The sequence below is a fragment of the Gopherus flavomarginatus genome, chromosome 3 (assembly GCF_025201925.1).
Source record: "Gopherus flavomarginatus isolate rGopFla2 chromosome 3, rGopFla2.mat.asm, whole genome shotgun sequence".
In the NCBI taxonomy this organism is placed as follows: domain Eukaryota; kingdom Metazoa; phylum Chordata; order Testudines; family Testudinidae; genus Gopherus; species Gopherus flavomarginatus.
The window spans coordinates 262,907,719-262,932,774 of record NC_066619.1 but is presented as its reverse complement, the minus strand read 5'-3'; the positions used below and the strand labels follow the sequence as shown (position 1 = coordinate 262,932,774).

General features: G+C 41.6%; 1 protein-coding gene across 1 annotated transcript in view; it reads right to left on the bottom strand.

Moving 5' to 3' along the window:
• Positions 1-12,332: 12,332 nt before the first annotated feature.
• The window catches only part of SORCS2 (sortilin related VPS10 domain containing receptor 2), an 859,447-nt gene continuing 846,723 nt past the window's right edge, over positions 12,333-25,056 (bottom strand). Inside the window, exons 24-28 of the mRNA XM_050948134.1 lie at positions 23,582-23,681; positions 20,774-20,876; positions 15,450-15,607; positions 13,136-13,215; positions 12,333-12,792 (exon numbers count right to left, since the gene is read on the bottom strand). Of these exons, the coding sequence (XP_050804091.1) occupies positions 12,769-12,792; positions 13,136-13,215; positions 15,450-15,607; positions 20,774-20,876; positions 23,582-23,681 (465 nt within the window). The 3' untranslated portion in view covers positions 12,333-12,768. The remainder of the gene's footprint in view (positions 12,793-13,135; positions 13,216-15,449; positions 15,608-20,773; positions 20,877-23,581; positions 23,682-25,056) is intronic.

Sequence of the window (25,056 nt, the reverse complement as noted above, 5' to 3'; positions counted from 1 at the left end):
GCAGCCCTGCTGGAATCACACATAAGCACTAGGCCAGCCTGGAAGCAATGGGCATTGGAGAGCTGGCAGAGGGCGCGGCCAGTGGCACCAGTGCCTCACTGCGAGGGGCTCAAAGAGAGTGCAACCACTGCCTTCCCTCATCATCTCTCTACCAGCCCCTTGCAGCCCTCCTCCCAGTATGTCCAACCCCCGCCTGTTCAAAACGTGTCAATTTGGTCCCTGAAAACCACACGATTGGCTTTAAAATGGTCAGATTTTAAAAAGAAGTTGGAGTTCTTTTGATACGCCTCCTGGTGTTGGAGCATGTAGGGCTTGGGTTTTCTAAATCCCCTCTGCAACCATGTCAATAGCTAATTCCAGGAGCTGGGGCTTTAAGAAAAACACTAAAGTGTGCGAGAATTGTGATAAAAATCACAAGCGTGAACAACACTGCCCTCCCCTCTCCCATCCCCCACCTTACACACCTTCTCAGGCTGCTCCAGGATCTCTGAACTGCACACCCATTCTCAGACCTCTCCCCTTCAGCCACCACCCTCACACTACCTCACCTTAAACCCACACGCTCCGCCCTCCACAGCTGCCCCCAAAATCTTGCAATTCCTTGCTGCTCCCTCCTCTCCCCGCCACCAGCTTCTCTAGGCTCCTCTCACCCACCTGACTCTGCCAAACCCCACTGTCCTCCAGCAGTCCCTGGTTACTCCTACCCTTGTATTGGTGGTGAGGGATAGGCTCACCCCTCATACCTTCCCCGCTGCCCAGTGGGGACACCTGAGGGGGAGCAAGAAATGATCCTGACTGGCAAGAAATGCCACACAGGGAGCATCCATATGTTGCCCAGTGGGCAAACAGCCCCTGCACCTGCCCTGCCCTCTGGTGAGTTACTTGTCCCATCTTATGTAAGCAAAGCCCCAGCCCAAGGCAGTTTAGCCAGTGAGCCACATTCTAGCTCAGGCTCCAGTGAAGTGAGCAAGGAGGTCCATGTCTGCGGGGCTGCCCAGCCTCATTGCCCTCCCTCCCCTCGGCACTTGGTGGGCAGGAGAAGCCATGCTGTGTGGCTACATGCATGTGCCAGCAGCACTCCTCTCTCCTAGAAAGTGAGGTGGGGAAAGGCTCCTGGGAGAAGGCAGTGGGGGCCCGGGGTTTGGGTGTGGGTAAAGAGTGGGTGGAGGCGTCTGAAAAGGACAGCTCAAAGCCAGAACGTGAGTGTGTGTAGAAGAATCAGAAAGGAAGATTATTAGTGGCTAGGGTTGCCAAGTGTCTGGTTTTTTGACCACAACACCCGGATGAAAAGGCACCCTGGTGGCTCCGGTCGGCACTGCTGACCGGGCCGTTAAAAGTCCAGTCGGTGGTGTTGCAGAGCTAAGGCAGGCTAGTCCCTACCTATCCTGGCACTGCGCTGTACCTCGGAAGCAGCGAGCAGCACATCCAGCTCCTAGGCGGGGGGCCACAGGGCTCCACCCGCTGCCCCCGCCCAGCGCACTGGCTCAGCACTCCCATTGGCCAGGAACTGTGGCCAATGGCAGCTGGGGGGGCGGTGCCCATAGGCAAGAGCAGTGCATGGCGCCGCCTGGCCCCCCACCTAGGAGCTGGACCTGCTGCTGATCGCTTCCAGGGCACAGCATGGAGCTAGAACAGGCTAGAGCCCCCTCCCACACTCTGAATCCCTCATATCTGGCTCCACCCCAGAGCCTGCACCCCCAGCCCAAAGCCCATACCCACTCCTGCCTCAACCTGCAGCTCCCACCCACACTCCAAATCTCTTGGTCCTACCCTCCAGCCTGGAGCCCCCTCCTGCACCCCAAACCTCCCATCCCCAGCCCAGAGCCCATACTCCCTCCCACATCCCAACCCCCTGCCTCAACCTGCAGCCCCCTCCCACATTTCAAATAGCTTGGCCTCACCCCCCAGCCTGGACTCCCTCCTGCACCCCAAACCCCTCATCCCCAGCCAGAGCCCTCACCTTCTCCTGCACCCCAAGCCCCTGCCCCAGCCCAGTGAAAGTGAGGGTGGCAGAGAGCAAGCCACCAAGGGAGGGGCATGCTTCCACTTAACTTCCTTTTAGATCCTCCAATACACTTTTACAAAATTCTCCTCCTCCTCCCTCTATCTCTGCCCTCCTGCCTTTCCTAGGGCTCTTCTGAGTAATTTCCCACACCCACCCACCCACATGGCTCTCATCTCTGTTCTCTTCACCTCTGGGTCCCTCACTAATTTGAGCCTGGGCTGTGGGTTATACTGGCACCTCCTCATCTACCACTAATAAGAGTTGCCAACTTTCTAATCGCACAAAACTGAACACCCCTTCCCTGCCCCTTCCCAAGGCCCTGCCCCCCACGCATCAAATCCAGGGAACATGCCATAAAGAATACATATAGAGGCAGAAGAGAGTGCAAAATAAAGGACTAGGAAAAGCAGGGTAGCATGTAGTGGGATATACAGCAGATGATGGGAGCAGGGACAACAGACAACTAGGAATGTGAAAGGATGAGAGAAAGGAAGAGCTGAGAAAAACACAGAGACGGAGAGAGAGAGAAAACAGAAATTGAGACAAACGAATGAAAGTCTGGCTAAAAAAGTGGCCAAATCACTTAGTGATTAGCTCCATGTGCTTAGCTGAAATGTGAACAAAGGAAGATGTGCAATATCAAACTGGGGATGGAGCAGTACGCTGCACATGTCTGTGTTCTGTGCTTTCTTTAACTTAGCTCATTATGGAATAATGATTACGGACTATGAGATGAGGTAAAGCAGGGGTGGTGCCTCCGGAGAGAAAGCTAGCTGAAGTGAGTGACGCTTCAGGAAGAATTTGAAGGACTGGAGTCAGTGTAAAGGAAGAGGAAACTGTTCCAAGTGCTAGTGGGAGGTAAAATAATGGGGCGGGGGACTAGATCCACAAAAGTATTTAGGCCACTAACTCCCACTTCAGATGGCAAAGTTCAACATTTAGGTGCCACTAAGATTCTCACTGGCTAACTCACCTGGCACCTTAGGTAATAAATTCCCACTATTAAAGCTCCCTGGACACCAAAGTTGCTGCCAGTGAGCATGTGCACAAACACCTCAACCTAGGCGTAGGCCACATGCTCAGTATTTCCTATTGGCTAGCTTAAGAGGCTCCCCAGTCAGTAGGGTGGCTTCTATGGATCTCATTCTTAGGTGCTTAACTCTCTCCTGGCATTGTGCCGGGAGCCTGAACCCCTAACTTGGGGCTATGGATTCCACAAGGCAGCAGGCGCCAATCAGTTAGGCATTGCAACTTTGAGCATTGTAATGCTTACGGTCTTTAGCCCAAAGTGCAGGAAGCAAAACTTCCAAGAGCCTGGCATAGTATTATAAACCCAGATCCATAGCTTATATCAGACAAATAAGTCATTCACAAAGGAAGGAGGGGAGACAAGCAGAAAGTAGAAGTTATACTGAATAGACCGAGTCTTGAAAATGAGGTAAAAGATTGAAGCTGATACAGAATTAGAAAGGAAACCACTGGAGGGATCTGGGATCAGTGGGGTGATATGGCCAGCGCAGCAGGCAAGGAAGAGAACTTTAGCTGCAGTGAGTTGTATGAACTTGAGCAGTGAGAAATGAGATGCATATGGGATGGCGAAGAAGAGGCATTATTTCCCTGGCAGATGTCTCAATCCACTGTGGGCCCTCCTACTGAAATTCCACATATATTGGTCCACTGCACCCTTATCCTTAAATCTATCCCCTTTCCTGTCCCCACTTCTCCCAGCTGCAGGAAACAGAGTTCCATCACATCAGCCGAGGACCTAAGGGAAGATTTTGACAAGGGAGTTACGCAAGGGAGAGGACACATCTGGAGCTGGCTTTTCCCATCAGTGCAACTCCCCTATCCCACAACTTCCCCTGCAAAACTTGGGAATTGTGTAGGTTTCTCCAAGCTGTGTAAACTCAGGGGAGACTGAAAACATTTGCTGCCCTATAAAGCGGTTTTTATGATGTGGCTGAACAGCCACCAGCAACTGAGTTGAGACAACCTTTTATGAGCAAAACACCACCTGACTCCAGGATACCATAAGGGAAAGACTCATGTGGAAACCTATTGTACTTCTCTTGCACTACCCATTCCTTTTTCAAAAAATAGAAATTTAGTATGTACTATGCCTGCAAGACTTTGGGTGAAGCACAATCAGAAAGTTCCAGTATGGATTTGACAATGTTTCTATGGTCTTCATTCTCTTCTATGAGGCTGGGTCACTTATCAGTGATTTATCAGCAAAGCTGCACACATGAGCCTCAGGCTGTAGCTTTATTGCCTCATGTCGTTTGTGTGCGTGCAGATGTGTGTGTTCCTGCTGCTGAGGTGATAAATTCCTCATTTCACACAGTGCTGCCTACTTTTGTTATAATCCATAACCAGATTGTCTGCCTTAAAGGCCACTGGTTTAAAAAGCTGCTATTTTCCTCCGTGAGCTGTTACAGTGCAGAACCCAAATTTGGGTTAAAGTACATAAGCAAGAAAGAAGTGAGAAATGATACCACATTTGTACACAGTGGGCCCAATTTTGACCTTAGAGCAGCTAGTGTTCAGGTCAAAGGGAGCTGATAATAAGCATCAAAAGGTAGAATTTGGCCTAACATTAGCACCATGCAAAATAAAAACACAAGATACATTTTCAACATATGATATTTAAAAAGCCTGGTCTCACAAGTGGTTAATAACCCTATTATAGAACTAAAAAAATACACTACAAGCCATACTATTTAAGACATGTTGTATACTGCTGCATGAATTATCTTTACGTGGTGAGGCTTTGTATTGCAATGAATTATCACAGCATGATAATGTAAATTCTACAAAAACAAAGAAATCAAGAATGATCAATAAAGTTCAAATGCAGTTGATGTTTTCAGGTGTTGCAAGGAAATCATTATCATTAGAATGGTCAGGGTAAAAGAATGTCTCCACTTTTTCCTTTCAGTGCCAATTAAGGTCACTTGTTTTCCCCCCCCTCCATTTAGAGAGAGGGTGAAGGTATGTGAGATAGTAAATATGTGTTTCTGCAGTCCTAAAGCCATATGTCCCTAACCTAACAGACGCAAAGGGACTTAAGCACCTAAATCCCAGAATCAGGCCTCACTGGTATTTGTAAAACCCACAATGAGCTGCTGCTGAACGCTGCAGGTGCCCACACTCACTCCACACCTATGTTTTTGCAGTAGAAGTTCCCTAGGTGCCTTTGTTTCTGCACCAGAGCTTGCGCACCGCAGCCTCGCTCTAGGCGTCTGGATAACCTTAAGCTCCAGAGCAATACATGAACCAGGAGAAAATACGTATTTCTCCCCCTAACTTGCCTGAAGGCACCAATATGGGAGACATTCTCAGAAGCTGCTTACTGGAGCAGACCACTCAAGGAAAAATCACACAAAATGGTGGGGGTGTAGCTAGGAGGAGGGAGAATAAGAAAGAGAGAGTACAAGTGAGCATACAAAAGATTCTGTAATCTTAGGGTTAGAGCACTCACCCAGGATCTGGGAGACTCGGTAGCAAGTCTCTGTGCTCCACTGACAATTTATTGATCTGAAGTGGAACAACTTTAACAGGAAACCAAGGGACTGGCCCACATCAGACTATCCCATAGCTCAGTGGTTAGGGCACGCCGTATCTTCAGAGCTCTTTGCAAGGGACAGTTATTCATAGAATACCAGGGTTGGAAGAGACCTCAGGAGGTCATCTAGTCCAACTCCCTGCACAAAACAGGACCAGTCCCCAGACAGATTTTTGCCACAGATCCCTAAATGGCCCTCTCAGGAACTGAACTCACAAGCCTGGGTTTAACAGGCCAATGCTCAAACCACTGAGCTATCCCTAATGTGCTCTATGCTCAATATGCTGAATAACTTTCAAAAATTTAGCCACTTATTTTGGTGTCTCAGGCCATGGCGACACTGGAGAGTTGCAGCGCTGGTGGTGGGTTTACAGCGCTGCAACTTAGTAACTGTCCACACCTGCAAGGCACATCCAGCGCGGCAACTCCCTGGCTGCAGCGCTGGCTGTACACCTGGTCTGCTTGGGGTATAACGATTGCAGCGCTGGTGATTTAGCCTTGCTCGTCAAGTGTGGCCACCAAAAGCACTGTAATTGGCCTCCAGGGTATTAGGTGATATCCCAGAATACCTGTTCACAACAAACCGGAAGAGTGGCTGAACTCCAGGCTCCCCAGAGCTGCTTATCTAAAAAACAAACACAGCTCCTGTTTGCTCCAGAAGAGGCAGGCAGGGGAATTCCTTTGGAACGATTACAGCTGTTTGCTTGAGGAGAGAAGCCACACGGCGGAGCAGGAGGGGGGAGCTGCTTATGTGGTCTGAAAGCTATTTAGGAGTGCATAATTTGCATTTAGTGAATAAGAGAGGGGTGGGGGAAGGGCTTGAAACTTTTAAATTGATTGCAGGTTGGTGATATGTATGTTCCAGTCCTTAGAACTTGCAAGGCAGGGAGCTGACAGCTCCAAAAATCCACTCTCTCTCTCTACCCCATGCTCCCCCTCACCCCTCTCTTTTGAAAAGCACGTTGCAGCCACTCGAACGCTGGGATAGCTGCCCATAATGCACCACTCCCAACAGCGCAGCAAATGTGGCCACACTGCATCGCTGGTAGCTGTCAGTGTGGCCACACTGCAGCGCCGTCCCTACACAGCTGTACGAAGACAGCCGTAACTCCCAGCGCTGTACAACTGTAAGTGTAGCCATACCCTAGATGGGATTGGAACTCTTTTGAGAATCTGGTCCCATTTGTAAGTCTGAGCTTGTGAGTGACTATCTAGCAATAGTCTAAAAATATGAAGGATATAAACATCAGAGGGAAAGATTTATTAGATAACATGGCATGAGAGGATTACCACTAAAAATATTAAGAGGAATAAAGAGCTCGCACATTTAGGCTGGATATCACATAAACCTTTATGGGCAGATACTATTGCTGCTTCCAGACACTCAAATACTATAGTGTGGGAGGTACTTCCACAGATTAGCTAGATTAGACTGCATATGTGTCACAAGGAAAATTGTGGAAGCCATATTCATTTGGGACTAGACTGGAGAAAACAATAGAAAATGTATTGGGAATAAGTTTACATTTGAATGGACTGGTGAGCTGATAGATCATAGAATTTTTGAGTTGGAAATGATCTGAGAAATACGTACTAAAAGTTAAATGCTTGAAAATCAATTCCCAACCAAAATTCATTATTTTGGACATAATGTGAAGTTTTTATTTTAATCTAAAACAGCTGAAATATAAATGGAGATGGTGACTTTAGGACTGTATCAATCAAATATTCATGTATAATAAAGATTTTAAATGCCAAAGAATAGGCAATAACATAAAAAAATTCCTTCCCCTCAAAAAACAAAAACAAAACCAAACCAAACCTATTTTTTCAATGAAATAAAATTGGGTATGTGGTAAAGCCCATGATTTGAATGAAAATAGCCACAAGCCTACTTACAATGTAGTAAACTTTTTGTAAGTCTAAAAATTCAAAACACACCTAGAACCAAAAGGTTCATGGTCAAGAGGACTGCAAACAAATGAACATATTTCTTATTCTTTGAGAAAGCAAAGTCTGTTTTCACACACAGGATCACACAGTATAGAGGAGAATAGCCACCACTGCAGTTACGTTTCACTGACCTCAGTTCAAGACATGCTATCTATGGGCAGAAGATCCCCCAAAACCTTAGAGAGGATTTTTAATCAAAAACAAGTAATAATCATTAAAAGGTTGTGTGAGAAATGCCTCATTCTTGTACCAGCCCCTGGTGATACATGGAGAAACACTGATCTGGCTACACCAGTCTAACCAGCAGTAATTATAGAACTAAAGCACCAGAATTTGATAGCCTTACTCATGCTGAAAAGCATCTGAATCCTTGATTAATCCCATTGAAATCATATCAGTCAAGTAAGATACAATTCAGTGCATCAGGATCTGGCCCAAAGTAAAAAGAGGTAAATCAGGAGGCAGAATGAAAGAGCAAAATCTTGCTGTATCCCAGTGCCTGATTCTGACACCCTTACTCAGATTTTACTGTTTCCTCCATGAGTGATCCCATTGAACTCAAACAGGGCTATTCGTGGAGTAAATTACTACACAGTGTGCTAAAAGGGTATCAAAATCTATCCCTAAACAGTTGTATGTACCACTAGAGCATTGCCAACTTATTTCACTTGCAAATATTGAACAGTTGTTAACACAGGGCTAGCCTGTACCACCCTTTCTCACATCGATTAGTACCTTACTCCTCTAGCCTCTCCATTCATTTCAGTGTGACTATTTAAGGAGAAATGTATAACTCAATCTGAGGACTGTTTAAGGAGGAAAGAACTACTCATCATTTTAATAAGGAAGCATTTTACACCCACTTGAACCTGGTGTAAATGACTACACAAGGGCCTGGACCACAATGAACCAGGCCCCAAAGGTACCACAGACACACCTTGGAGTTTATTGCTTAAATTTTTGAGTAGTTCACTTATACAACGATTGGGAGGGTGGTGCTGGGGTGTCGTAAACCTCTTGAATGCATTTGTGAGTATGCTGCAGCTTGCTACGAAGGAAGCATTTTAAAACTGAAATGAAATTGTCTAAGTCAGCCACGGGAAGCTGTTCTATATAATGTAGAGAGGAAATCGAAGGTTGCAGATCTAGCTCGAGGTTCTGTTTAAAACAGCCTTACTGAGAAGGTGCCAGGGCTCCCAGGATCATTCTAGAACTCAAGGCATGCTTTTTACAGTGTCAGACTCTTGGCCTTCTAAAAAGGCCACAACGTGTAGATGAGGCCAACATATTGCCAGTTATGCTGCTATAGTCTTTCCTATAGTATAGTACCAGCACTGGTAGATGTCAATGTGGTGGGTGGCTCCCTGAACCCACATTATAAGGCCTTTGACCCATTAACATTGCAGAATGCAAATAAATTTAAGACATTAGTAAGCCGTGTGCAGATTAGCAAATCAATGGCGATGTCACCATGCCGACACATAACAATTAGCTATTCCATAAGCTGTCTTTTTAAATACTCTTAACATCTTTGTGTGGGGCTATTGGGTTTCATACTTATTCATAACCTTTTAAATGATACTTTTAATCATAACAATCATTAAGAAAAAGAACTAATTAATGATTAATACTTCGCACTTATAGTCCTTTCATTTGGAGGATCTCAAATGAAGAGTAATATATTTAGCCTCATGATAGCCCTATGAAATAGGTAAGTATTATCATCCCCATTTTACAGATGGGGAAACTTAGGTACATACAGATTAAGACCCAGACTTTTAAAATTATTTAGGTACCTAATTCGCATGAGTTAGGCATCTAATTATCTTGAAAGACTGGGTCTAAGTGACTTGCCCAAAGTCATGCACAAAGACTGTCTGACAGAGGACTAGAACCCAGGTCACCTGTTTCCCAAGTCTTGTTCCTTACCCATAATATTGTCCTTCCTCACTTAGAACTTAATATAATTATAAGAGTTTGTGTGTGTGCCTCTGTGCATATCTATAGATGTGTGATATACACGTGTGTTTACATATATATTTCTGTGCATTTGTCCATCTCTTTGTATAAAGAGATACAAAAGTGCGTGTGTGTGTGTGTGTACACACATCTTCCCTTTAAAAACAAAATGTGCTCCCATGAGCATAGTTAAACAGATTCAAAATCTATCAGTGGTATGAGTTTTCATTTAAACAAAAAACAAGTTGCATTGCATGGGAATGACATCCTACCATTTTAGAAATAATCCATTATAAAGGCATTCTGGTCAGAAACTCAAAAGACTTGCTTTATTTCTACTGGCTATTATTTACACAGACATAGCAATATTGAAAACTCCTCAGAAAACAGTGTCTCACCACATTTGTGAGTCATATTATACCAAACTCAAAGGTGTGTTTCAAGAATTAAATTAGTTAATGTTGGAAAATGCTGGGAAGATTACAACCACCGTACATAAGTGCTAAGTATTAATGACAATGACTAGTAGAGTGTTGCACAACAGTTAAATATTTTGCTTTGCAGTAGCAGTTTTCTGCCAACAGAAACATGAATCAAACTGTTGTAAATGTATAAAAATAGTTGTCAAAGAATAAAATTAGTGTATGTGAGCTAGTCTCTATAATTCCCTTAGCCAGCAGGCAGACCAACAAAATGACCCCAATATATAAGTTCAATTCTTTACATTATTCAAGAGTTCAATCCTCCACTCTCCTGCCCTATTTTGAATTTACTTCCCAGGAAAAGTTGTTTGCAATATTGTTTCACTCTGTTGTTTCTAGTTCATTTCCACTAAAAGCAGTAAGGAGCTGGCAAACAGGGCAAGCACATGGTGCAACAGTCCTGAAGGCTTCCAAAGCACTAATGTATTTTGTATTGACACTTCACCTCAGAAAATCCAGGACTCAGACACTAATGGATGAATGGAGGATGTTGTGAAGGCCAAGACTATAACAGGGTTAAAAAAAGAATTAGATAAGTTCATGGAAGACAGGTCCACCAATGGCTATTAGCCAGGATGGGTAGGGATGGTGTCCCTAGCCTCTGTTTGCCAGAAGCTGGGAATGGGCAACGGGGAATGGATCGCTTGATGATTACCTCTTCTGTTCATTCCCTCTGGGGTACCTGGCATTGGCCACTGTTAGAAGACAGGGCACTGGGCTAGATGAACCTTTGATCTTTGGTTCTTATGGCTGTGTCAGAATTATACTTAGTCCTGCATACAGCATTGTCAACTCAAGTATTACCTATCTCTCTGTGGGTTAGTTTTGCAGGGCCCTGTAGGGCTTTTCAAGATGAAATTTCTGTGAGATGGTTACAAACAGACCTTTTCCTGAGCAGTTGGCATGCACTTGCCACTCTTTTCAAGCATTCACACCTTACACATTCCCATCCACTTTCATACTGTTAGTTCCTAAACCAGATTTTCTTGTGCTTTACACAGAGATTCTGTGAGCTTTGTGAGAGCTTATATTGCCACATAGAAGGTGGCATGCTAACATGTTGTTTCTGAAGAAAGCATATTCCATGATATCATTAATTCCCTGGCTACATGGAAGAGCGACCTACTGCATAGGAGAATTTTAAGATAGTGCCATTCTGTCTCACCGGCGTGACTGCTTGGTCATTCACAAGTATATAGTTGACTATAATCTCTTTAAGGAAGGTGGCATGGACATTAGCTACAAGCATTAGTACAACATTCAGTGAGTAAAAAGGAGCTAGTCATCCCCCGTTGAAGGCAAAAGGTGAAAAGATTAAATAGGTTTCTCAGAGAGTGTCCTAATTCCAGGCAGCTGTGATATGTGGGATGCCAAACACTTGGCTGAATCATGCTGTGGTTCATTTCCTACACAAATCCCCACAAAAACCCACATACAAACAACCTGCAAGATGTGGATTTAGTGATGACCTCAGGACTCTCAACCCCTGGGGATAGAGAGATGGGGATAAGCAAACTCTGAACTGACCCACATGCCTTTTCCAATCTGGCTCCTTTGACAGTTTCACTGCCCTTCCCTGCAGAAATATGGCCCAGCTCAGAGATGAGGGAATAAGAGTGACACCTGGTGGTAAAACTCATGAAGTGCAATCCCTTAAATTGCATCAGTTCCCTGCTCCGGTCCTTCCTGATTGTCAAACATGTCAAAGGTGGTAAAGTTCAGCTGCGAGTTTGCCCATCCTTACATCAGAGACAGGAACTGAACACAAAGGGAAACTCCAAGTATCTGTAGGTGTGCTGCACTGACCTAGTTGGGGGAGAATTTGTATATATATTGGGCCTCTGCCCTCAAAATAGAAATTTAAAAAAAAACATACAAAAAGCTACTTAAAATAGGTATTTACACTTTTAAAAAGAGAAAAAGGGACAGGCAGTCGGAACTGTTTATTATATAATAACTGGCCTTGCAACTGCCATGATGGAGGTGCTCAAGTTAGAAGATGACAGAAGAGCAACTTAAACCAACCAGCCTCTAGAAGTGAAAGCACCTGGTCCGGAAGTAGCACCAAGCTAGCGGGTTTTTTTGGGTGGGTTCGGGGTAGGGTGAGGGAGTGGTGCTGGAGGCTTCTTAGGACTCATTTTACTTGCAAGAAGTCTGAACACATTATTTATTCAATTTATAGCAGGGACTCACATAGTGAGCTGAATCTCATTAGATTGTCTCACACATTTTAAAGGTAAGAACTTGGATTGAAGAGGAGCTAAGGAGTACATTTATCTCCTTGCTCATTCCTCTCCTAGTGCTGAACCAGAACAGGCAGTCACAGCCTGTATATATATATATACAAGTATATATTAGTAGCATCAACCAGCCATCTGCTTTGTACTTACTAGTCACTGGTTTTTAAAGTCAACTCTTCAAGGCTGCTGAATTTCAGTTTTCCATTGAACACCCCAGCCAATAAAAGGAACTGAAGTCCAGTCCTTCTAAAACTGAACATAAAGAACTAGAACATATACAGAAAAGAGAAAATGTGGCATCTAGTGTGCCTAGGGCTACAAATGTGCTACCTTAGTTTGAGTTTGAATTGTAACTAGTTCCCAGTATACAGTAACAGATGATGGACACTTGTAGTTTCAAGACTGTTTAGGAACCTACTTTCCACCAGCAGGTACAGCCATGTTTGCAATTTGGTGACATCCCCAGGGAAAAATTAAACAATACAGAGAAGAGTCTTTCAGTTTTTGCGTTCAGCTGTAAACATCAGCTAACCAGGTAACTGTGCATCTCTCTGGAGTTAATGCTCAAAACCACGCCTGAGTGACTGCCTAAAAAAATATAAAAACAAAATGCTGACATTAGTATATTTTGAGCATTTTACTATACATTCCCCTTTTATTGCAGAGACAAGTCAATCAAATTAGATGGTCATCTTATCAAACAACAGTTCAGGTGCAGGTGGTGCAGCAGCTCAGTGTACCTACAGCATACTTTCTACTTCAGTGCTTTAAAGTGTCTGCTCATGATGGCTGTTAGTGAATTCCTAGTGTTTCTATCCCAGTGACAGCATAAGGTGGTTTTCTTTGCAGCTTAAAAAGGTGTAGTTGTCTTGAGGGGAGCAGGTGAGGGAGCAGAATGGAACCTGAGGCTTCCATTCAACATGCCACTGACCTGGGATTGGACACTGACCGGCATCAGCAATAAGGGAACTCTGTAGCTGTTCAAGTTTCCACCTCTCCCAGAAGGAGTCACTGCAAGGAAATGGAGTTGAGGAGTCCCAAGGTGGGGGTTGCGATAAAGTAGGCAACATAAAATATATAGAAAACAAAAAAAGTGGATGGGTGAGTCTGGAAATACTGTACTGTGACAATTCAAAAGTTATGAGAAGAGAGAGAGCAAACAGAAAACTAGGTTTGTAAAACACTGCGGTGCATGGAGAGGAGGCTACGATAGTGATCTCTAGAGTAGGGGGGGAAAACCCATCAGAATAAGCGGGAATCTCCACAGCATACGAACCATCTGCAAATAATGTCATAAAACAGAATTTAATATTTCAGTAGGGATGGTGATATGCTTCATGCTTCATCCAGACAAAATAGCACAATACTGAGACAACTAGGAAGATTTCCCATGTACTGTTGGGTGCTACTGAAGGAAATACTGCAAATAACAAAAAAGTGCATGGTGTAGAAGTATAGCAAGAAAAAGACTTATGTCTTAAAACTGTCTGGCAGCTGATAAACATAGATGGCTCTGACCCAAGCTATTCCTGTTCCCCTGGATGTCTGCTGGTGCTGACAACCTGGCAGAACTACAGGTCACATTCAGATTTGCATTCGACGAAATGGGTATTCACCCATGAAAGCTCATGCTCCAAAACGTCTGCTAGTCTATAAGGTGCCACGGGATTCTTTGCTGCATTCAGATTTGCATTTGTTAACTGCTTAACTTAAGACTTCCTCATTGCAGGTCCTGCACTCCTTACTCAGTCGACACTCTTACTGACCCCAGTGGAAGGTAAGGAGCACAGGATCAGACCAAATATAGCCTACAGTGAGCAGGCAAGGAGATTATTTCTGAATGGTTGTAAATCAGGGTAGAACTTCTTCATTCCCATGTTCTTCATCCTAAGCAGCCATATATGCAAAAATAGTGAGAGGTATTACACAACTGCAAGAGGAAGATTCTAGACTACCTGATATACACTAAGGGGCTATGAGTGCTTCACACTAACTGAAGAACCCTGAGAGTCTCTTCTTGGCATTCAGAACTCTATTCTAGAGATGAGACAATTGAAACAAACTTGTCATACAAACAATTCTTGTGTCCCAGAGTCATTTGCAGTGCTACAGTATTGGTAGACCTTTGCAGTATAATCAAAGTTCTCTTTGAAGGGTTTTAATGAAAACAGCAATGATTTTAGTGTGTGCAATTTGTTAAAAAATGTACAGATCTGGGCAAAAACAATTTTGCCGGTGAAATATGTTTTTTTCCCTTTCAGTGGCAACATATGGTTCAGCTAAGGAAAATAAAAACAACATAAGACAGTTAGAGATAGACAGTAAGAATAAAAAAGAAATAAAGAAGGACTTCCAGGATGTCTGCCCTCCGTGGCTGATCTTAGCCCTCCATGTAGGATTAATGAAGCCATTTAACCTCACAGTTGTCTCTACCATCAGTACAGCCAGTTTTATAAGCCTGAGATTTACGGTCAGATGTTCCATTTTCACAGAGTTGTCAGAAACAGCACTAGATGATCTTCTTTTGTGTGCTACACTTTTCAGGCTGCTCTGCGTTCTCAATACATTTGGAGTATTTTTAGACTAGCTCTCTACATTACATTCAGCATACTCATGAATTGCCTAGACAAGCACTTTCATCTAACTTTGAATCATCTGCTCTAAGACACATTCATAAAAGATTCCTGAATGAGAATTCTAATGACTGCCCATTGGATACTGGCAGGTCAGAATTCAAAACAGGATGAATTCAATGAAGTTTTGTATTTGGGAATTCATTTAAGGTGTCTAAAAGAGAGGATACCTCCTTACAATCTACCCTGCATTATGGAAACATTCATTCACATCATTTCTCTCTGCCTAAAATTCATTACACTTTGAATTCAAGGCATGTACGAGTTAATTTAAATGCTAGTGAAGTTAATCAATTATAATCTATGCTGCTTTTTGTATGATCTTCCTAATGTTGTTCACATATGTTACATATGGTAGTGTATTGTACTAACTTACATACTGTATATTTATATGGCATGTCATAAAACATCAACAGAATAGACTGAATTTAAAACAAAACAAAAAAGAGGATAAAAGGAGAAGTGTTTCCTTGTTAGCAGTTTAACATTCAATCCCTCTTGAAGCTGAGTATAAAAATGAAGATACTAAAAATGCAAACATTAAAACATAATTTAAAAAATAGAACAAACAAAATACTAATTGAGATATTAATAAAGTGAAGGTGAGGTTACCTCTTGCATTACCTAGCGTCTGAGAATCCAGATCATCATCAATAAACTCCTCACCCTGGATGATGTTCTGGGTGTCCTCACTGTGATTAACAGGGCTGGTCATCTCCTGTTCCTTTTCGTTGTGCATCTGGGCATAGACATTTCTGCCTGGCAGTTTCCTAAATACCACAGGAAAAATATCCTTTGATGGAATTTAGTTTCATATTATATTCAATTAATCAGATTAACCTCAAACCCCTACGAAAAAATCCTATAGAATTAAATAAAGAATAATGTTTCCATTGAATTTTTAAACCAGCCTAAAGAACATTTTCTATTTAATTCTATAGGATTTTACAGTAATAACTATAGATTTCCCATTAATAACTACAGAAGCTCGTTGGTTTTATCTCTATTACATTTTATACGAATTTTCTAGATAGGTATCATGAACTTGTCTGGTTGTGATATAAGGATTTCTTTATAAACACAGATTTTTTTTGTTTTTTGTTCAGTTATTTACTGAACTCCCAGAACTACAATTTAAAAAAAACCCAACACTCTGAACTGAAAACATGTCAATAAATAATATTTCTTGCATTCCTAAAATGTCATCATAGAAGGACGACAAAGCATCAATTAGTTATGTCTTACTCTGCAGCAGTATGACAACACCTTATTGAAAGTTAAAACAATTTGGTGACCTTGTATCAATGCTAACAACAATATGCTTACGTGTGTGTTGTTTCGAGAGATTGACAGTCAATATTTGACCTTCACGGGTCAGGGTGTGTAGCAAGTGGGGGGAGAAAGCTTTTCAAATTGCAATTAAATTTTCAGTACCTCGTACCCCTTGTCCCTGCTGATTGCCTTTTGTGACCCTGGGAGTCGTGACCCACCGGTTGAGAAACACTGCACTACAGCAGCCCTGAGGTTACCTCAATTTAACAGCTGCTGAGGACAAGAGAGGTAAAGCAAACTGCCCCTGGTTGCACAGAGTCACTGGCCCAGCTGGGAATATTAGCAATATGACAACATACTTTAATTTCCATAGTGTCTCCATCAACTCCTCTGCTGAGGTAGTCACAGTGTTGTACAATACTGAAACATACTGAAAAGGTTTATTTAAAAAAAAATATATATATAGCAAATCAAAGCACCCAGTCCTGACTCCAAGAGTCTTCATGACCAGGAGATAATACACTCTTCAAGAGAAAGACGGCATTTTATTTATATTTAAATAACGATAAAATGATGTCGATACTAGGCTCTAGGTGCCCTAACACAATTCATGCTACAACAAAGCTTCAGCAGCTTTTAAATAAGTATTGAAACAGGAATTCTGATATATAAGAGTTTAGAGTTATATGTTCTCCTGGTCCCACACCTTTCTAGAAATTATTCTGGACAGTAGAGCTATGTTTTTTCTATATTACACAACCCTAATAGGCCTAGAACATACACTGTTTGCTATATGCATATTATATTCTAAAGAAACGCTTAATCTATTCTCTAGAAAATGAACAAAATTGCACAATAAACCATGATCACTGGCTTCAGAAGGCAGATGCTACTAGTGGGCTTAAATGACTAGGAATACTGTATCTGTTAGGCCATCTTTCTCTAATCCCCCTCCTACTGTTTCCTACTACTATAATAATGATAATAAATTGAATAGAATATTTATTGCGGTGTTAGTTTGGGGGTTAACGTTCAGATGAATGAGTTCTTTGTGCTTTAGAGCAGTCATGATTTACTTTGTCCCATTCATTTTAGAAGCCTGCCTTTTCTACATGGTATTGTTCTGATTTTAATAAAATATGGATCATCAAATTAGTACCTGTTTTTATAACTAAATGGCTAGGATTGGGACTCCACTTGCTTTCATGCAAATAATAGTAGTATAGGCGAAGGGGAAAAAGGGGGAGGTTTTCTTCTGAAAGTGTAAACGAGATGGGAAGTCAATGAAGAGGAAAGATTAGAAACTCTGCTCCAAGAGTACTGAAATTGGGGCAGGTTGGTGGTACCCAAGGACAGGAAGCAAGGAAGTGAATACAAAGAAAGATCCGTGAGTTTGGTTGCAGCAAGTCTATGGAGATTTTTTAAAATAATGAACCTAATTTTTAACAGATTTTGAAATGAAAGGGGGGAGGGGAGGGACAGGAGGAATTTAAGAATGTGAAAAGGCAGAGATCTTTCTCTTCTTCTGAAGAACCAAATGAACTCCCACTAAAGTAGGCAAAATACCTAAATAGAGGAACCAATAGTCTAATTTGGTATGATGACACCTGTGTTCCTGCTGTTACAAAAATAAAACAAGGATGATTTCAGCTCTTCTGCTAGTGATGTATTAAATACATGACAGATTTGATGTGGGTGGAATATCATTTTCCTTCCCTTGCCTTTGCTTGGTGGATACTGTGCCGTTTGTCTTGTCTATATTATTGCAGAGTGCCCTATACCATGGAACCCTGCTCAGAGTGCTGCTGAAAGGATGAAGAAATTCTACTAGGAAAAACATCACAAACATAAAAATACATCAGAAAAAGAAAGGGAGGATTTTTCTTTGATTGAATTACCTCTAATAAAGATGACAGTGCTCTGAGAAACAATATGCAGATTCTGGATCCTTGCTAGATAATGGACCAGAGTCACTGGAACCTTCCAGCTGCTTTATGCTGTTCCAGTGATAAGACATGCCATGATCCTGGTTTATCTGGATGGTTAAGCTGATAGAGCATACTAGTGGATCTGGCAGAATAGCTCAATGGAAACCCAGGATAGCTAAATGGATTTTTATTACGTTATTCAGCTGTAGATTAGCTTGAAGCACCATGTTAATTGTCTAATGCATGCAGTCAGAAGCCAAGAGGAGGAGGAGATCTTTTTGCCTCTGAGATATTCAGTTTTAATCTCTGAACTGTTTCTTGCTTCAGCAGCATTTGCCACCAGGGAAATTACCCCTTCTCCTCACTCCAATCCCATAATAACGAAAATTTGAGAAAATGCTGGTATAAAACACTGTTAACTACTGGGATGGAAGAAATTTAGGATTTGTATTTGAAAACTATATAACTTTACCTTTTGAAAACTTACGTAACTTTAAAAGTTTAGTAGGAAGTATAGCCTCTGATCATAACACTTTAGTTACTTTCTGCTTGTCATTCTCTGTCTAGGTGGACCAACTATTCCTGTGGATCCTGGTCTTATAAAACTAAGTGCTCTGGGGATTCCTGTCTTTGGATAATGTTTACTCTCTAGAGGTCTACATTGCAATAAAAAACCTGCAGCACCTAGCCTCAGAGACCAGATCAACTGACTCAGGGCCATGGGGCTTAGCTACAGGGCTAAATATTGCAGTGTAGACATTCAGGCTCAGGATGTAGCCCAGGCTCTGAGACCCTCTCCCCTCATGAGGTCTCAGAGCCTGGGCTCCAGCCCAAACCTGAATGTCTACGCTGCAAGTTTTAGCCCCACAAGCATGAGTCAGCCAACCGAGGCCAGCCGTGGCTAGGCTGTGGGTCTTTCATTGCACTGTAGGCACACCCTAGGAGAGATCGCTGCAGATACTCTGTTTTTATGAATCTCAGTTCTAGGGAATCTTTACTCTGCATTTTTCATCCTGGGTGGAATGTGCTTTTGTGACACATGTGCACTCATGAATTTAAGCTGAACTCATAGGTGAGCCTCTGCTTCAGGTGATTAACCCATTTCTAGCGATATCTGTCTCTAAGCACCCTGCTTTGGTGGATCATCCGCTTTCCATTTCAGAAGAATCAAATTTTGCTGGGGGCTGCATGATGCTGTGAGATCCTGCTCTGAAGTTTGATTTGTTCAACTGAGAAATTCCAGTGTATTAGGGGAGTTAAAGCCGTGTTACAATTCCTAGCATTCCTATAGTCTTCCTCTGCAATAACTGTCCCATTCAGAAAATAATAAGCCAAGAAGACATTTTAGAAAGGAATCAAAATGAATAAAAAATACTTTTTTCTCCCTTTCTTAAATATTGTATATTTCTTTTGCAGCTTATTAAATGTGTCTGCTGTCTAATTGCCTCCAACTTAAGGGCTAATCAAGAGGTGTACATCACAATGTCTCATAACAGACACCACCACTGAGTTTTATGATCATGTAATACAAACAGACAACCTCCAATGTACTGCAAATGAAATATTATTGCATCACATCATCCATTTTTATGATGATTTTATGTTGCTCAGGGAACCCAGAACAGCTAAATGGATTTTTATTATTTTTATTCAGCTGTAGATAGAGTTTGATATCAAATTTTGTGTTTTGTCCTATAAAACAATAAGTCACTATAAATATCAAGACATTTAAGATTCCACAGTTGGAAAGCCAAGACATTCTTCCTACATGAGACAAAGCACCTCTGTCTAATGTGATGACAAAGATAGTTGCTAACTTGAACTCTCAGTTAAACGCTGTGCTCGTGCTGTTATTAGCACAGTACGGTATCTAGTCTATTCTGTAAAAGAATGTTTATTTTAAATAAAAATCCATCTTGAAATAATAATGGGCCTAATCAATAGGCATTTTCATTGAGTAAGGACTGCAGATTTTGTGAAATGATAACAAATGTTTATTCCCATGCAGCTCAAACCTGAAGGCTTTTGAGTACCTAACAAAAAAATATCAGGACCATGTCCAAGTAATAAAACAAATAGATAAACCAGCATAAAAAAGCCAGTAACTTGCCACCTGAACAATAATGAATTCATCTCCATAATCAAATGCAGATTAAAAACATCTTTGAATTATTAAAGGAATAAGTATATGCTTACACAGTTTATGTGGTATCAGTTGTTCCTCATGAACCTATTTCTTATATTAAGGCCACTTCCATAGCTTCTTCACCTCCTCCCTAATATGTTATCGTGCAAACTCTATTCTTACTTATTATCTCTATCACTGCTGGATACTCTTAACCTGTGTGGCACTGTTTCAGTAATTAAACGCTAACATGTTCAAAAGAGAAATTCCACATCATTTTGTTTTGTTTTCTTGGTAAGAAATTAGACTTGTGGATCAATTAATTGTCCTGGTTGCCTAGGTTACTCATTACTCCTCAGAGTAGATAATAGGAATATATTTTAGAATGACTATTTTTTGGTGGTTGTATTGACGCATGCTGAATGAGCTCCCACATTGCTGCTATTTACCTACATCAACATCAATTATAACCTTGATGTCTGAAACGGTCAGAAAAAACATGGGCTTTAAAAGCTCGAGACCCGTCAGTGCGCTGCTTCAAATAAGTCTATTTTTCAAGAAATGATACATGTGAACAAATCTAGTTCTTAAAGTATATAAGGTTTACTTGCCTTTTAAACTTGTAAAGAATGAAGGCCCCAACTACAACTAGACAGATAACAAAGAGAACCACTATAGCCCAGTATCCATTGCCTCCTCCAATCCTCTGAGAGTCTGAAATGCAAAACATATATTTGAAGAACTTAGTAAATCTGCTTTCAGACCAGTTATCATCTTGGGCTTGCCTTATTATTGAATCTCTTAAGTAAAAACCACTAGATTTGTATTTATACCTTCTCCTTGTCACTACACCATGTAGCTTCTTCAAATAGTACTCTTGGGAGAATTGTGTGCCAAAAAAAATCCAAAATTCTGCATATTTTATTTGTCACAATGAAGCAATATAATCACACCAGTTTCACTTATTTTGGTAATTTATTTAAACTAGAATACAGAAAAAAATCATCATAACTGTTCAGAATTTCCTAAACACATGAAAGTTCAATTACAAATACTTGGTAACCAAGACCCTGCATTCTAATTATAATCCTGGATTTTCATTTAAATTGCATTACTTTTATTTTGGTGTTCTGTAAAATAGAAGGTCGCTTTAAATTGCTCAAACTTTCACACATGAAAGTCACACAGTTTTGCTAATCATTGTCCAGCATTTTTTTAAAAATGGATAAGTAAAATAGATCCTGATCTGTAATTTAACCCCACTGTGCCTGTCTGGCTCAGGAAAAAAAGAGAGAAAGCATATAGACCAGGGGTTCTCAAACTGGGGGCTGGGATCCCTCAGGGGGTCACAAGGTTATTACATGGGGGGCACGAGCTGTCAGCCTCCACCCCAAATACTGCTTTTCCTTTGCATTTATAATGGTGTTAAATATATTTTAAAGTGTTTTTAATTTATAAGGGGGGTTTCAGTCAGAGGCTTGCTATGTGAAAGGGCTCACCCTTACTTAAGTTTGAGAACCACTGACATAGACCTTCCTAGATGAGGATTTTGTTGCTATTATTTACAGTAAGGCTCCTTTACACCACTGTGGCAAGGTGAAGGAGCCTTAATTGACTACGAACGGGAACAATTAACTAACATTGGGAACATTAGCAGCCTGCCTGTTTAGTTGTTATATTTCTGCTCTGCCTCAGTGACAGAGCCTGCTTCACACACCCCTACGCCTCCAAGCTCAGGATGCAGCAACAGGGATGAGAGGGTGTCATAAACAGATAGCTAAGGGTTATTGTCTCTTTCACCTGGAAAGAAGTGATCTGAAACACCTGACCAGAGGACCAATCAGGAAACGGGACTTTTTCGGATCTGGGTGGAGGGAAGTTTGTGTGTGAGTCCTTTGTTCTTGGTCTTCTGCCTGTCTCTCTCTCGGCTATGGGAGGATTTCTGTCTCTTGCTTTCTAATCTTCTGTTTCCCAGTTGTAAGTACAAAAGATCAGATAGTGATGTATATGTTTTTTTTGCATTTTACATGTGTGTAGTTGCTGGAGTGCTTTGAATTGTATTCTTTTTGAATAAGGCTGCTTATTCATATTTCTTTTAAGCAATTGACCCTGTATTTGTCACCTTAATACAGAGAGACCATTTTTATGTATTTTTCTTTCTTCTTATAAAGCTTTCTTTTTAAGACCTGTTGGAGTTTTTCTTTAGGGGGGAACTCCAGGGAATTGAGTCTGTGCTCACCAGGGAATTGGTGGGAGGAAGAAGTCAGGGGGAAAGCTGTGTGTGTTAGATTTACTAGCCTGACTTTGCATTCCCTCTGGGTGAGGGGGGAAGAGAGATTAGCTCTCGGTACTTCTGTTTTCCAAGGCTGGAAACGGGGAGGGTGGAATCCCTCTGTTTAGATTCACGGAGTTTGCTTCTGTGCATCTCTCCAGGAACACCTGGAGGGGGGAAGGGAAAAGGTTTATTTCCCTTTGTTGTGAGACTCAAGGGATTTTAGTCTTGGGGTCCCCGGGGAAGGTTTGGGGGGACCAGAGTGCCCCAAAACACTCTAATTTTTTGGGTGGTGGCAGCTTTACCAGGTCCAAGCTGAGATAGAGTAAGGTCAATTGACTTGCAGAGTTACACAGTGCCAGAGTTTAGAATGGAATTCAAGACTTCTCAGTTCTAGTCTCTGTTCTTGCTACCAGGGAATATTGACTCTTAACGCAAGTGATTTCTACCTCATTTTATTTTCAGATTAGAAACTACAGTGATGGGTGTATATAGTGGAACCTAAGATATAGAGAGGATGTACCTTATTTTGACCTGGGAACTGACTTGGCAATATATAATTTACATCACTATTTATGACACATCTGAATAGGGCCCAATGTGCTTTGCTCTTTTTGCTGGGTCAGTGTCATTCATCAACGAACAGAACGGATGCTATAAAAGATGATGCACATGCATAAACAAAGAGGCTTTGACATTGTCAGGGAAGGCTTAAGTTGAAGCTGTCCTTGCTGCTAAAACACAGCCTTTTCGTTGTTTGCTCCCTTCAGAAAACACCCACACACAAATACAGAAAACTTATCAGTCCTTGCCTCTATTTTTGTAGAGTTGGATCTGTGGGTCCAAATACTTAAAGGCTGTCAGACTCAGGACCCTTATATTGAGTGTCCAAACTGTGCTTTCAATTTGTGCCTGTATAAGCTGGCCAGTGTTTGATAACCTGTCTACATTTTAGTGAAAAGGACAAAAGTGAGAGAACAAATATTTTCAACCTTCTAACAGGGTATCACAATGAAACAAACAATGAAAAACAGTAAAATAATTTGCTTTGCTGGTACATTTTAAATTAATAAACAGCAGAAGAAACCAGTTAATGTGACACTTCTCTCAGAACTCTTAATAGCAATCTACAGATTGGGGTTTTTACCTGAATCAGAGCTGGCTAACGTCACTAAGACCCAGTATCCTTCCCTCAGGAAGAAGCTGATGTTATGTGCATTCAAGGCCTGCTTTATAGCAGCTATTCTCTGAAAACATAAGAGAGACAATGTCACACATCTTCCACGTAGTTCCACTTTGAGAAATTCAGTGCACTAAATTGAGAAACATCTACGTTCATTCAATGTGGTGAGAAACCTGGAAGACATTTTTTGACCATTTCAATGAGTTGGAACTTTTTAGGCAATTCTGGTTTTAAAAGGTTCATAATCAAACCTTTTTTCCCTTTATGGAGCTCTTTACTTTTTTATTTCATTATGCGATAGACAACATTTCATTTACAGGAGCTATTGGCCCACCTGAACTGTAACTTGCACAATGAATAATCCACATTGAAACCTGTCTCCAATATATATATTCTTCTAACGATATCAAAAGACAGACTTCTCTGGAACTTCAGATTTCTTACATATGAAAAGTAATTGCCGCCTGATAATGCACTGATGTCATACTTTACTTCACTTGCTTATCTCTATGGACGGCTGGCTGTTTGCAACACGTTTTTAAGAAGATGCTGTCAAAACAGTTATTTGCATCCACACAAAAACAGTTTCTCCTATTTTTCTAATGGGGACAAAGCATGCTAAAATATGATCTCCCACATTTTTATGGAACCGCACCATTAAAAGTGCCACCACATCCCATCACTGTCAGACATTTCGTCTGGCCCCTCTCTTTCTCTTCTTTACATCTTCAACATAGGTAATTTTCCAGAGGATCAAGGCTGTTCCTAAGTAGAGGATACCACTCCCCACAGGATGCCAAATTAGAAGTTTCAGAGAATCATAGAACTGGAGGGGACCCTCGAGAAGTAATCTAGTCCAGTCCCCTGCCCTCAAGGCAGGACTAAATTTTCTTTAGACCATCCCTGACAGGTGTTTGTCTAACCTGCTCTTAAAAATCCCCAATGATGGAGATTCCACAACCTCCCTACGTTCGCCTTTATATCTATAAAACCTTCAAGAGAGGCTCTTTTTACATTCCTGTGCTCGGTTTTGACAAGCCCTCACAGCCTATTAGGCAGAAAAGCCCCTGCTGTTTCTCTTACAGTATTTGCATGAACTTCATAAAGGGCCAGATTCTGATCCCCATGCCCACTCAGTCCATAAATGGTTTCACTGACTTAAATACGACTCTTTGCGCACTTAGTGTAAAGGTAACATAATTTGGGCCTCAGCCAATTTTCAGGAGAATTCTCCCAGAGAATTCTTAACTTTTATCCCCAATTTATTGACTTGGCCATATATTGTTTCCATTATTCTGTCCCAAGTCTGATATGAGGAATAATTCTGACAGCTGTATTAACAGCAACTTGTAAAATAATACAACCACTGCTAAAATATTTACTTAATCTCTCTCCAACAGAGTTCTATACTTGAACCAGACTTAACTGGTCCCCCCAGC